This window comes from Archocentrus centrarchus, chromosome 6 (assembly GCF_007364275.1).
Source record: "Archocentrus centrarchus isolate MPI-CPG fArcCen1 chromosome 6, fArcCen1, whole genome shotgun sequence".
NCBI lineage: Eukaryota > Metazoa > Chordata > Actinopteri > Cichliformes > Cichlidae > Archocentrus > Archocentrus centrarchus.
This window is the reverse complement of record NC_044351.1, coordinates 22926224-22940937: the sequence shown is the minus strand read 5'-3', so window position 1 is coordinate 22940937 and position 14714 is coordinate 22926224. Positions and strand designations below refer to the sequence as shown.

The 14714-nt window shown below is 40.4% G+C and overlaps 2 protein-coding genes across 7 annotated transcripts in view; one reads left to right on the top strand and one right to left on the bottom strand.

Moving 5' to 3' along the window:
* Positions 1-2329: 2329 nt before the first annotated feature.
* tmem253 (transmembrane protein 253) lies at positions 2330-4560 on the top strand. Its single transcript, XM_030732429.1, has 7 exons — positions 2330-2469; positions 2593-2754; positions 2843-2953; positions 3058-3114; positions 3202-3309; positions 3451-3597; positions 3841-4560. The coding sequence occupies exons 2-7, from the start codon at positions 2593-2595 to the stop codon at positions 3892-3894; spliced, it is 639 nt and encodes a 212-aa protein (XP_030588289.1). The 5' UTR covers positions 2330-2469; the 3' UTR covers positions 3895-4560.
* A 1100-nt stretch (positions 4561-5660) lies between these two features.
* frmd4a (FERM domain containing 4A) overlaps positions 5661-14714 on the bottom strand; it is an 82996-nt gene continuing 73942 nt past the window's right edge. For 4 of the 6 annotated variants that reach the window (XM_030730854.1, XM_030730849.1, XM_030730850.1 and 1 more), the window contains exons 17-24: positions 14340-14571; positions 14028-14084; positions 13688-13925; positions 13278-13436; positions 12689-13012; positions 11981-12555; positions 9832-9934; positions 5661-8845 (exon numbers count right to left, since the gene is read on the bottom strand). In XM_030730854.1, coding sequence (XP_030586714.1) covers positions 8743-8845; positions 9832-9934; positions 11981-12555; positions 12689-13012; positions 13278-13436; positions 13688-13925; positions 14028-14084; positions 14340-14571 — 1791 coding nt within the window. In that variant the 3' untranslated portion in view covers positions 5661-8742. Of the gene's footprint in view, positions 8846-9312; positions 9385-9831; positions 9935-11980; positions 12556-12688; positions 13013-13277; positions 13437-13687; positions 13926-14027; positions 14085-14339; positions 14572-14714 lie in introns of all 6 variants that reach the window. The other 2 variants (XM_030730853.1, XM_030730852.1) reach the window with 2 other exon arrangements.

The following is a 14714-nucleotide window of genomic DNA, read 5'->3' as shown; positions in this document are numbered from 1 at the left end:
GCTTCTACCTTGTGACAGAAATGTTGTTTCTCACTCAAAATGACTTGATTTATTCACGAGAGAAATGTTTGACATATTTTTCACAGATTATAGGTCAGCAAGTCATTTACAACAGTTTAAATATGGGCAATCATTTTCTGGCAATCACTTTTTGGCAGACGATCACTTTTTGGCACAACAACGGCATCCTCTGCTACAGTGAGGAGGGAGGAGGTGAAGAGGACAAGGTAGGAACATAATGGGGAGGAGGGCCTTGACCATGTAGGTAACATGGATGAACAATGTCCTATTTGCTACATGCGCACATAGTGAGCACGGGATTGTCAAAGCTGGAACTTAAAGCTCAGACACAGAGACTCACATGCGACAAGGATAAAACAGAACACTTGATCTGTGGTTAGGAGAATGGCTGACTAACAACACAGACAATTTAAGAGGGCGATGAAGGCTGAAGAGACTAAGTGAGTGACAGGATTACCTGCAGAGGTGGAAGGCTGATTAAGGACCCCTGGTGGGCCAAAGTTGGAGCTACATGTTGCTGTTTCTTTTCCATATTTTATGCCTGGTTGATATTAGATATTTACATTTTGTGTTATAGGACTATGACTTGAGCCACCCTCCATAGAGGGCCTGATAACCAACCTGATGTTCTTCCTACTCTCCAGAGACGCCCAAACTACTGCCCAAAAAACCAAGCCAATGAGGATATTGGCAAATTCATCAAAGAAGTGAGTAATGTAAAAATTTTGTGGCAGATCTTTAGTATGTTTGATTTGGTATATATGTAAACATTTACAGTTTATATGACTGCAATATTTTCAGAGTGTTATACATGCCTGGGATTTCCCATTTAGAATCTGTGCGCGGCAGTCAGTGACCCCACAGCTTCTCCTGTGTCCATGGTTCATGAGCACAAGTGGTCCTTGAAAAGAGGTGATGAAAAAGGTGGTGGAAGCATCTCCAAAGGGAGGCCTACTGGATATGTTATTTGCTTATCCAATATATGTTTATTTTCTACCAGAGGCTTTACAATAATGAATATAATTAATTTATGTGATCTCATGTACTGGATTTTTTTTAAAGCCATCTGATCAGACAGATTTTTTGTGACATTTTCTGTCCAAGGTCAGTCTTTCTATACATATATTTATATGGAGCAACTGTGTCCACCATGGATTAGGTCCGGGTGGTACCTTATTGAGGGTAATGCCCACATTTGTATCAAAAATACTAAGGAAAGCTGCTGTCTGAAACATGTCCTTTTCTTTTTGCTGCTATGTAACATTAAAAACATTTTGCAACTGTGAGTGCTGATGTTGTCATTAATAAATGTTGGTGAACGCCACTGTTTTGTCCCGAAATATATAAACTGGAGTTCCTTGAGGCTTCATCAAAGGTCCTCTCTTATTTCTAAATTTTATGTCTATACTTTAAGTACAGTGATTAACACTGTTGCCTCACTGCAAGAAGGTCCTGGCTCCTTGACCCTTGCACACAGAGATTTCTCCAGATTATCAGAATATTTTGGTGATATTACGCACTGTAGATGATAAGATATACAAAGTCTTCACAATTTTATGTTAACAATATTATTCTGAATTTCTTCCACAATTAGTAGATGCAGTTTTTTTTTTTTAAATTGGTGAACCTCTGCCCATCTTTACTACCGAGAAACAACTTTTACTCTTCCAGCCTTTTGTTGCACCTGTCCCAACTTTTGGAGATGTGTTGCCATCAAATTAAAAATGAGCTAATATTTTTAATGAAATAGTAAAATATCGCAGTTTAAACATTTGAAATGTTTTCTGTGTTCTATTGTGAATAAAATATGGTTTTCATAAATTATTGCATTCTGTTTTTCTTTTCATTTTAAACCATGTTCCCAACATTTTTGGCGTTGGGGTTGTATTTTGAAGTATCCCAAGCCTTCATGCTGCTGCCATCTTAGAAATTTCCTATAAAAGAGATTTGCCCCCCTTTTTTTTTTGAATGTTAGAAACATTTAAGACTTGTTCCATTTATGAATAAAATGTGTTTTTTTAACTGTAAAATTCACATAATTTGATAAGCTATATATATATTTGTAAGGATTTAGGCACATGTTAACATTAGCAGGATACAATGAGCGTTATGTTATTCATGCCAACTATATTATAAGTAAGTATCAACTTAACTTGTCTCTAAAATGAAATGAGTGATCTCACAGAAAGTCTGGCATACAAGCTGATAAGCACTTTACTCATGGCCAACAAGCTCCCTGAATCACTTCCTCAACAGTGAACTTTAACCATTCATTATCATCCAACTCAAGTGACCTTTGACCAAATGGATTTTCTGTGTGGTCTAAGAAGTAACTTTTTAGAGCTGAGAAAAGCTGTTTAATGTATGTTATTCTAGTTGGACAGATATTTTGTGTTGATATGAAAGCCTGTGGATAAATAAACAAGAGCTTTACAAGATCTGGGCAAGGTAAGAGGTCGCAGAGAGAAATGAAATGCAAAATCTGAATCAAAGGTGTTCATATCAGTCGTGATTTGCTTAGAACAATAACACATTGGTTTAGCAGCATTCAACATCCATACTGTTTTCCAGATGAGGCAGAACATGTTTCAGGAGGGGCTGTACCATGTTTTTTTTAAGGATACACCCTCACCACACCCCCAAACTCAGGTTACTAATAACGGGGAGCTAAGCAATGCCAGGATTCATCGTTGGTTCGGGACTGTGGTTAATACTAGACTTTTAGTCAGTGGGGTAAGAAGCTACATTCTTGTGCTTGCCCAAGCTATTAATATCCAGAAACTTTGAAACTGCCTGCCCTTTACTTTGTATTTCCCCTTAGGTGGTTCAAATCCTCAGCGCCTTAGCTTGCATACTAACCACAATCACCCATGCGTGTGTGAGCTACAGCTGTGCTGTCTCCATGACAGTACCAGCATGGTCAAGCATATTTGTGAGTCCACATCTGCTTCAGTTGACATACACTCAGTAGAAAATTTCTGTTTTCAAAGAGAGAAACAGAGTCAAATAGCAGGTCCTGTCTGTTTTATGTTGCAGTATGTGGCTGCTGGATGTATGGCAATGGAGGCTCAAAGAAAAGCAAATAAATTGAAGGTAATAAGTTTAAGAAATTCTTGTGTAACTCATTTACCCCCTCATGTTATGAACAACCTCACTTAATTTGAGCTTATCAACAATCAGATCATCGCTCTGATGGGCGTGAACGTCTTTAGTCTTGTGTTTGGATTCTCGGCTTTGCTGGCCAACGGTATCAGATCTGTACAAGCTGTCACACTCACCTACCAACAGGTAATTCAGCACTCCACTGACCAGGTTGGAATCTGTTTTCTTTATCATGGAGGTCCTGTAAACAGCCTCTTTTGTGGTTTCTGTTCAGCATGTTGAGAAAACGTCCTTACTTTCTCTCTTTTCTACCTTTTCCCCCACTAGCGTTCTGGTTCTTATGTTGCAAGGGCAAGCTCCATAGTGTTCACTGTACATTGTTTCTTTGCATCATTCTACATACTTTTCCTGTCCTGGAGGGGCCTGCGTCGCTACAGTTCCCCCCACTTTCAGGTTTACAGCCGTGTCTCACAGGTAAATATTGGAGGTAAAAAAAAAAAAAAAACCTGACACTAAGAGAAATCTTTTGCTTTTAGCTTGAGTGCTGTGACTTCCAGTTTACAAGACTGCTGGCGATCAGGAATGCAGTTTAACTCTGTCAGCTTTTTAGGACATGATTATAGATATTGAATTTTTTCATGGGTATTCACTTGTGAATTACCACAAATTATTATCATACTGTTTGATTTCCTTTCACCTGAATGATTTTCTTGACAGGATCTGGATGAAACCAACGGGCCTCTCCTGGAACAAGCGGAATTTAATCTGTGAAACTAAAAGACCTGAAATCTCTTTCTCAGATTTCCCATGCTTGCACATTGTCTGCAAACTTAGTTACTGTTATTAAATTGCAATCCTAACAGTGCTGCAGATGTGATAGACAGGAGCCTATCCTCCAGACAACCATTCATTCTCAAACTCACACCCAGGGCCAATTTTGAAACATCAGTTAATCTAACATGCATGTCTTTGGACAGTGAGAGGAAGCTGGATTATGCGGAGAGAGCCCACATAGCTCCACACAGACTTCATCCACACAGCGAAAGACTCCAATTGGTCTGCGGATTCATACTCATATAGTAAACATTTCCATGTAAATTTGTCAATAAAAACTAGCTTTAAAAAAATTAAGAAACTTTAATGGTTAAAACTGTTGTCATATTGTTTTGATTTTCTTTGATTACTCAGATGTTATTCTGCTGAGGACAGTAGAGGGCAGCATTGCCACAGATTTTTCCAGTCCAGTGGGATATTCTGATCTACTGCAGTAGTTTAGTGTAAAACTGGTACTAATACATTTTAGTTTATAATTTAAGTTTTCAGACATTAATATTGGCAGGACTCTGGATACCAACTTGTTGAATGAGAAGACACAGTGATCTAATGAATGAGCAACACGTTCTCTAATTGTAACCCAGCCATCGCTGACTGTAAATAAACATTCCTGTTGAAAAAGCTTGCAAGAATCAGTTGATTTTTCTCCCCTTTGGATATGTTTTCAGTACTCTAAATGGGATTGTGAGCATCTTACATGAACCTTGATCCTCGTCACAAACTCAGGATAAACTCAGGGATGGTTCCTCACAGACATATATATATATCTAATAGTTCCTATACTTATGTGTTTTGTAGTAGAGGGTGTGGTGTGTCTGAGTATTTCAGTGATGGAGGATTTAATTAGGAATTTAAACGAAGGTCATACACCACTCCTGCAGCAAGAACGCTCTCTCTCTCTCTCTCACTCACTCACACACACACACACACACGCACGCACACACACACACACATGCACACACAGACATATGAGTGGAAAAAATCAGAGTGCTGCTACTTTCTCACGGCAGTTCTGGCTAACAGCTTCCAGCTGTTGCCTGGCTGGAAGAGCTGCTATGGGAACACACCGAGTACAAAGACTAATGTGGGATTAATTAGTAAATGGACACAGAAGTAGTACAAACCAAACCAGGATGATAAAGCTGGGTGTCCTCACAGAAACTGACACTGGGTTCGTGTGGTAGAAACCATATACCATCACAAAGGATCACAACTACTGTTTGTGTGTTTTTGGCCTGTGTGCTAGCCTTAAAATAGGAGCGCACACGTTGAACACACATTTTGCCAGAATTCTGCATCTCATGCCAGAATTTAGACAAAGGCAGATTTTTCAGTGGATATCAGTTAGCAGTAGCAAATTAAAATGGTTAAATTGAGCAGTTTAACTATGTGGTCTGATGAGTAATAGCTTTTCTGTTTGGAGTGCATCTTCCCTTTGACTCCACAGGAAATCCTCTCAAAGGGGCAGAAAGGAGGGAAGTAAATTAAGCTTGGATGTTAAGAGAGTGAGTGTGTCCGGACGAGAGGAAGTGGTGGCCACATGTTGGGATTCCCTTTGATAAGTCTGGCTGATACTATGACCTTTCAGCTGAATGGCCTCAAAGTATCTGATCTGAGCCACATTGGAGAAAGGGAATGGAAAAAGTGAAAAAGATGGAAAAGAATAAATGAAACAAAACAAACAACAAAAAAGACCACTTATCTTGAGAACATTCATCAATAATTTATTTTCTTACTCTCGAGAACCACCACAGCTCCTCATCTTGAAAATTTCATCATCAATTTCCAACAACACAGTTTTGAAAAATGCAAAGTTACTATACAAATCCTTATTACAAAAAAGAATAAATTAAGTGTGGAATTAAGTTATTTTTTAATCAATTCCACATTTTTTTCCTACAACACCTTTAATGTATTGTTTCAGTTGAACAGAACTGATAAAATTGAGTTACATGCTGTAATTGTCTGGTAGAGGAAGTGTTCTACTATTAAACTGTCTGTTAAAATAAGCTTCATTTTGCACATCTGGTATTGAATCTATTGATAATAATGAAGAAATGTCTAGATCCTACATGACAAAGCAGTAACTGGTCATTTTGTAGCACCTGAAAGGGTTGTTACAATGTCTTAAACTTAAAAACAATACTGATTCATATAAAATGGAACATTGTTAAAACAATGAATGTGAATGTTTAAAAACCCCACAAAACCTAACAGTGCCCCATCAGTACATACAAGGAAAAGACTGGTAAAATAGTTAGTTAATTTCTCTTGGAGTATTACAAAAACCTCATACATTAGTATGGAGCACAGGAAATATGCTGTTTGGAAATATGAAGGGAAGGGATGTCACACTTCTTCACAATGGGCTCAGAGGTCAGAGATTACAACAAGGTCAAAATGGTAAATTTTTTTTTTTTTTTTTTGGTGTAGGACAACACTGTGGGGTAAAACATGCTAATGTTAGCATGAAGAAGTTGGGGTGTCTGTCTTTGGGGTCTTCATTTCTCAGAGGATCTGCAGGGCATGCGTAGGATTTAGTGCCTGGCACAGAAATGTTTCAGAGAGAAAAGCGAGATCGAACTTAACAAATACACTTGAGTAAAGACGTCATATTAAGTGGTAACCAGTAATTACTGGTTCCAGTTCTGCTTAAAGACTTATTAAATTTGACCAAGCTTGGGAGGAACAACTCTCCAAGAACTAACCATGCAGGAAGTGGGCTAAACCTTTGTGCTAAAATATTGTAGAAAGGGGCAAAATACAACAACTCACAGCAGTCTATAAAGGAAACACAAATGAAAGACATACAATTCCTCTCATACCAAAAAGCACAGAACACCTTTTATCCAGTCTAAATGGTGCTATAGGGTCTGTCACTGAGATTAACAATGTGTTGAGAACAAAATGATATTTGATTCTATCAGATTTTGAAGGAAACTGTGGTGAGCATTAATTTGCAATGGAAACATTTGTCAAAGGAAGAGAAGGAAACAGCTAAAAAAAAAAAAAAAACAGCCCAAATTATTATTTTTTTTTTTTTACAAAACTAGATGTGCTTTTCTAACCCTGTTCTGAATGTTTGATTGATTAGGATGCGTGAGAAAATAATTCTCTCTGTTTGAGTGGATTAAAGAATTTTTGTGTTGGCTATAGTTTCTCTTCCCTGACAATGGGGTTTTAATTATTTTAAGCCTGAAATGAAGAGAGAATTGCCCTTTAACACTTTGCGGTTGCACTTTGATATGAGAATACACTTACTGCAGGTCCAGCCCTCAAAGACACTGTTAGTGTTGTGCTTTCAGACTTAATCATGTTAAAATAAATCTGCTGTGCTGCACTGTTATTTCACAGAATGGCTTTCCACTGTGGGGATGTAAAGGGGGCTGTGTAGTTTGTAATGATTTCAGTAGTAAATTACAGTATTAATGTAAAGCACCAACATGTTTGGAACAGATAAAGTAAAATGAGTAAACACAGTGCCATAAAGGGATACTCAGCATGGTAAGAGCTGGTGTAGAGCCAAGATCAAAGGTTTAACAACTGTCACTGAGCCACTGCAATATTAAAATATAAGTAATGCCAAGAGCTGTCAGACATTTCTTTTTTTGCTTTCAGGGGCTAATATAAAACAGCGTGAAAGCCTGGACCAACAAACTTCAGCCAAAAAAAGTGCTGTAATGACTGTGATTTGATCTGCCAGAACATCACCCATAAATTACACCTTTCCTCCAACTCTCCTTCACTCCCTGGCTCGTACACCATGTGACCAAACATGCTGCTGTGGACAGAGAAATCTTCTAAAGACCAGAGACATTAAAATAAACATGAAGGATGAAGTCAGTGAAGAAGGTAAAGAGTAACACCAAACAACCACAACTCCAAATTCACCCTATCATGATCTTTAAATTCCTGATTCAATTCACTCCATTGATTCAAACCAGTTCAAAGACTTCTACGAGGTTTGTTATTGCTATAGTCCTTATTAATATCCAGACAGTGTCTCAGAAACCATCCTGATATTGTCACTGTGAATTCACTCCAATACAGTTTTCACTTTTTCTTTGTGCCTCCCCAAGAACTCTGGGGTGATCCGTCTATTGAGAAACTGTCTGTGGTTGTGGATTAAACAGAGAACTGTTGAATGTTTGTGTCATTTTTTTTTTTTATAAATATGCAGAAAGAAATAAAGAAAAAAACAAACAAACAATGTTAATGGGAATCAAGTGTGACACAGTTCATTTGGGCCTGGGTGGGTGTTAAACTGGTGGCTCAAATCCAGCAGGTATCCTCTGATTGGGAGGCAGTGCACTGGAGTAAGTCTGGGGACCAAAGATGAATATGAAGCAGATCCTGGAATGGCCTGTGTTGTTTCTGCTGAGTTTGATTTGCATGTGTGATATTTTTCTGTGCTCTCTCTTCCCATTGCTCGCTTCCCGTTGCCCTGTTACTTGTGTGCTGCAGTAGGTGAGTAAAGAAAGGGCTCTGTGGTGCTGTAGGGTGAAAGTATAACAGCTGAGGTGGCACTTCTCAGTCTGAAATCTGCCCTTAAAGAGCTCAGTGAGTAGTCTCTGTCCCGCTGAACTGTAACAGGCAGGTCATAATAAAGAGGTGGTGAGATGTAGGGAGGAGGGAGGCTCATGTCCAGCCCATCAGTCTGCTCAGAGCAGGGTTTCTGTAGGGCTTCAAGGATGAGGTTGTTGGTTGTTGATGGGTAATCGTGAGGGACAATGGAGAGGCAGTAGGAGAGGGCAATGGGACTCTTCTAGGCCCCATAGGAAGGTCTCAGACCAGCGTTCCAGGTTTGGCCTTGTCTTGTCCGTACCACTGCACATCTGCTATATCTGAACACAGGGGGCTGCTGAGGAAACAGCTGTCACTCAAAGTCCTGCAGAGGAAGAAAGACCAGAATCAGACCAGTTGCGGGGCAGCCTTTTACTGCAAAAGTAAATTCAGATATGGCAGTGTTTGTCTGCTGTTTGGATTTTTTTGCTTAAACTTGGTCTGTGACAGTGCATAAGTATTCTTTATTAGTAAATCTTGTGAGCCGCAGTAAAGCATTAGAATCAGAACGGAGCAGAAAACATGCAAAAAAATCAAGCAGATAGAGGGAGGGAGGGAGTTCATGACACAGACCTCCACCATCAAAGAGCAAGAAATGAGAAATGAACCATCGCTACTGTCAGTGCCCCACAGATGTGCATGGGTTTATCATATTTTTATGGGATAGATTTCTATGAATTAAACGGACTAAATTTGGTCCTGATGTTCTATAATAAAAAAAAAATGGTTTGCTTCAAATTCTACTGATTGTATTTTTCTAATACTACACTAAATTTAGACCACAGACGGTACCTCTATGCATCAGAGCTGGGCTGAGGGGGAGACTGACAGACGTCCTCAGTAGGAGAGCAGTCTGCTGTGCCTCTAAACCAGGAGACAGGACACACACATAAGGAAAGGAGGGTTAGTAAAGACAGAAAGATGGCCAAGAAAGAAATGACAAACATTAAGCAATAAGATTTCCAAGAGAAAAAAAAGGTCATCAGTGTGAGATATCAAGAAAAACAGTGAGGAAAAAAAATGTACATCAGAAAAAACATGAAGAGAACAAACAGGAAAACAGGATGGACAATACAGACATACATGATCTGACTGAAAAGAGTTAAAAATGGTTTTGCATCCAAAATCACAGACAATGACACAAAGAAGATCAGACACAGTCTGGGAGTGTGTTAAGAGTGAGTCCTGGACAAATATGGAGAAAGAAAAATAAGCTGAGTAGCAGATGCAGTTTTCCCTAATATTCCCATCGGACTTTAAACATCTTGGCAGCTTTTTTAGCCACCTTATGTGTGCTGGTGGGTTTCTTACCCGCTCTGCCAGTTGAGGATGTGCTGTGGGCTGCAGGGAGGGGTGGGTGTCGCTGTGTGTTCACTTGAGGGTGTCATACTCCTCTGGCTGTGAGGGGAAGCAGCTAAAGGGAAAAATGAGAGTTAGTCAAGCGACACAAAAAGCAGAGGTTACAATGAGGTGAAGGGAAAAGGACTTCCAGCTTCACACGGGCAGTGTGTTTTTTGTTCTGAGCTCTTATCTGTCCTCGAAAAGAGATTATTTATTCCAAAACTCCCCACATAGACATTCACAGGTTAATTTTCACCCAAGTGAGAAAACAGGGTGGAGATGCAAGAATCCTCACGTTAATGTGGAAGAATTTAACATGCATGTGATGTGACCAAAGTCTGTGAGGCTTCAGATCACAAATCCAGAAATTCAACATTTAAATACAACTTTAACTGCTCAGTAATTAAAATTTTTTTTAAACATTATGAATTCATGCATAATTAAAAATAAATATGATTTGAACTGCTGAACTACTTAGGAAGAGTTCTTAATCACAACTCTAATCTCTGAATATACATGAGTAATGTTTAATTGTGTGCATGGATCATACAGCAGGCAGCATGCGGTCTCATAAAATAAGGATTTGGAGTTTTAGTCTTATTTAAATCAGCAATACTTGCTAGTAAATTACTGCAACCAAGTCCTTACACACAAATCAATATGCTTTTGTTGGTACAGTGTGCTGTGTGTTAGTCTCACAATCATTTTGTAAATTCAATTCAGTTTACGTAGTGCCACACACAGTCGTCTCAGGGTGCTTTACATTGTAAACTATTTTAAGACAATTGAGGTTCTCGCTTCTTTAAGCATGAGAAATCCAATGATTAGATGACCTCTTATTAGTAAGCACTTGGTGATGGTGGGAAGGAAGAACTCCCTTCTAACAGGAAGAGCCCTCCATCAGAACCAGGTTCAATGTGGGGCAGCCAGCAAACACTTGGGGTTAAAGGTAAAAAGAAAAGGCAAAAGAGGAGAATAGAGAGACCACATATATGTTTCTATCCAAAGCTGAAGCTTTAATGATCTAAGGGAAAAGCCTGCTATCTAGCTCAGGCAGACATCTTGAGCTATAATGCTCCATGTAAAACGCCTCACTCCTAATTCAACAGTCTATTTGGGCTGAAAAATTTCCCATCCTTCCCTCAAACACATCACTGCCTGCTGTTTTAACCTCTTAATGGTAAATGGACTAGTTCTTATATAGTGCTTTTCTATTCACACCAGCACTTCCATGATTAACTAAGCTAAGTGCTTTTTATTATCTAACATGCACACTCCAATGCTTGCGTCGGAGAGCAACTTGGGGTTGCTCAAGGATACATTGGCATGCAGCCTGGAGTAGCCAGGAATGGAACTGCCAACCTTCCGATCAGTAGGTGACCTGCTCTACCTCCTGAGCTTCAGCCACCCCTTAACCACCCCAACATCCACATGTAGGTTCCAGGGAGGATATTTACTTACTAATTCCCCATTTTATATGTTACGTATTTATGAGGAGTGATGAGCTTGATGCCTAGATGCCAACTGTATTTTTGCTGCTGAAACACATCAATAAACTCAAAAGTCAAACCGAGCAACTATTTACACTCAAGAAATTAGCTTAAGACATAGTCTTTGTGCAAGACTATGTCTGCTGAATGCAGAAATATTTAAACCTTTTAATTATTAAAATCACTGCTATGAAGTGCTATGAAGACTTTTTTTAATCAACTACTATAAATATGTCCCCACAAAGGAAATGTTTAATCTAAATATTTATGGAAAACTAATATAGAACTCCTCTCAGTCAGAAGATCTGAAGTTAAATAACACCTCAGTGGCTACAATAACACGGGGGGCAAAGGAATTCAAACTATGCTTTACATGTGGCAGTGGCCTCAATTTGTCTTTTTGTCCCAGGGTTATGTGACAAAATTATCGACACCAGGGAGTTACTGCATGCCTTCTTGGTGCAGCACGTTGTGTGTCAGTCTCATAATTTCAAGGTCACGAGTCTGAGCCTCACACAGAGTAAAGAGCTTTTCACAATGCCTTATGATAGAGTAAAGCTTTGTTATCTAAAAGCATACTGCTGATGTCGTTTCACCTGTTTAAGACAAGCGTTAATGAGAATACCTACCTGGTGAGCCTTTGGCGAGTGTTCCTATTCTACTTCCTCGACCATGTCCCAGAGTGCCTTGCTGTGACCCAGTCTCAGAAGATGTGGATCCTGAATGCGAGTGACTCCTCTCCTTTAGGCTCCCTGAAGATCTCTGATACCAGCACCGCAGTTCTTCAGATACTGCCGCTCTCCCACCTCCTCCACCCTCTCTCCCCAATGATGGAGTCCTTACGATCTGGGAGCGTGACGGTGTAAGTCGGCCGCTTCCCTCTCCTCCCTCCTCTCCCCCCCAAGCTTCTTTGTACAGTCCCCCAGCTGTGTAGGAACTGGAGGTCTTGAACTGAGCCTTCACGCTGTAGTGGCCCTCCTGATCGCTCTCCAGGCTGCGCACCACCACGGGGTTGGGGCTGCCCTCTACATATAGAGGGTACTCTTTGATGCGGTACTGGGAAGAGGGCTGGCTCTGGCTGTGGAGGTAGACTCCATGGTGTCCTCCTCCCACCCCACTACCACCTAAACCTCCACCAGAACCATTCTTAGCTGCCAGATTTGGCATTGAGCCAGAGTTAGAGGAACCCAGGTGACCTGCAGACCTGGAGAGAAAACAAAGAATGACATGTGTCAGTGTCACAGAAATATTTATTTCTTAACACACACACACACACACACACACACACACACGCACACACACACGCACACACACACGCACACACACATGCAACTTACCTGTGCCTTTGCCTCTGCCTCTGCCTGGCTTTGGAGGGTGAATCTTCTCCCAGAGTAGAGTAGTTTGGATTACTGCCAGGGGGTCCACCAGAGGGGTAGTAATGTTCTGAGCTGCTTTGGCTGGTGCAGGATGAACAGTCATCCAGTGGGTCAGAGCCATTGGAGCTGCGTCCTGGGCCCAGGAAGAAGTCAGGGCTGCCCAGGGTGTTTGGATGTGCGTCAGGATCGGACGCCAGCAGTTTGCCCTGAGACTCAAGGCTGGAACTGCGGTTCCTAAAGTGCTGAGCGAGACTGTGCAGACGTGTGGGACTGATGTCCACTGACCTGTGAGAGTTGGCAGAAAAGCTGAGTGTAAAGACTGGGCTTAAAAATCTACCAAGTGATTTCTTTAACACAGAAAGTATTGTAACATTTAATAAATAGAAAAGCAGCTAAAGAAGTAGAAGGAGAGCTAAAGTAAAAAAGTCTGATGGCTCCATTTCAGGAAACAAGGCTTTTTAGGCATTCTTTTAGTTACATGTTCTTTATCTTTACCTGATTGACATACATTTTGAATAGCCAAGAAACAATTTAAGGTGTAACAACTGACCTGGTGGAATGTACATAGTGTGGGGTCCTGGTCCTTAGGTCTGGGGTTGATGGCATGCTGGACTGAGAATTCCAGTTAGGGAGGGTCCTAATGGGGCTACTCTGCAGAGAATTACTACCTCCTGCTTCTGCACTTCCAGAACTCGGGAAACGCCTGTGACTAGACAGAAATGGAATAAGCTTCATTCATAATAAATGCTATTATTATCATCTCCATTCACACAACGTATATAATGTCCATCGATTGACTTGCTATGTTTGCTGGCTGCAGTTCCTCTCTGCAATTCTACTTCTTGCACACACACTGCTGTAACAATAACTTGAATGAACTATTTGCTGTTTAACTCTGATTAAATTTAACAAAAAATGCACACTGCTATATTTCCAATGTAAAGACAAACTCACTCATACCTGGAGTGAGATGAGCGTTTCTTGACTTTTTCATATGGCTCATCCAGTGATGATTCGCTCCACATCTTAGGTTTGATGGGAGATTTGTCATAGTCAGAGCGTGTGTAGTGCAGATGTCGCAGGCCATCCAGGGACTGCGGTGGAGGGGGGCGACTGTGAGATGGTGGTCGTGGAGGGAGCCCCTTATGAGGTGAAGCTACTGGAGAGAAGGTGGGGGTACCTGTAACTTGAGGATCATCTGAAACAAAGTAATGATTGGATTGGGTCAGATAAAGTATCATTATCAGAAATAATAAAAGCACAACCATCAATGGGAATAATACAAAGGACAGAAACTCACCATCATCTAAGACCAGTGCATCAGACAATGAGCTGTCTTCAGAGCCAATATTAGCTTCTACAAGATAGAAAAACAAAAACAAGAGGTTACAAAATCTAAAAGCTTGTGCGTCAGTGTCATTGTTTTTAGATCTTTATTATATCAATAAAGCAAAAATACTAAAAGTTGCTAGCCTCACTATACAATGGGTGGGTTTATCTAACAGTGCAGATAAGAATATTGGTGTCTGTGGTGGCAATTATAGCAAACAGATATGACACAGGTATGAAAGCAATTAGATTTTCCCTAAGTGAACAGGCAGTATATTAGTACCTTCTATGATAAGCGACGCTCTCTGCGTAGGCTTCTTGCCAGAGCGGACCCGGTACTCATTGATAGAGTTCTCAATTTCCTGGAGCTTCTTCAATGCATTCAGATAAGAAGTCTTCCTCTGTTTCTTCAGCTTTTTACTGCTTACGTGAGGATCGCTGGCGAGACGCCTGGCTGCCTCTGTAATCTGTGACTGAATGGCGAACTCCCGCTCCAAACGCTCAAGCTCTTCTTCCTGGCAAATGCACAAACACAATTGCAAACTTTGAGTAACTCAAGCACAAAGTTACTGGATTCAGGAACAATCCAAAAACAACAAGTCCTAGTTTGCAGACACGGATTCAGAATAACTCTCCCATGCAACATATTTCGATTACA

What these genes read in the sequence shown, in the direction of transcription:
- tmem253 (XM_030732429.1), top strand. Translation starts at nt 2,593, where the DNA reads ATGAGGCAGAACATGTTTCAGGAGGGGCTGTACCATGTTTTTTTTAAG. An exon ending in CTAGACTTTTAGTCAGTGGG is followed by an intron (nt 2,755 to 2,842) that starts GTAAGAAGCTAC and finishes ATTTCCCCTTAG; the next exon opens with GTGGTTCAAATCCTCAGCGC. An exon ending in TTTACAGCCGTGTCTCACAG is followed by an intron (nt 3,598 to 3,840) that starts GTAAATATTGGA and finishes TTTTCTTGACAG; the next exon opens with GATCTGGATGAAACCAACGG.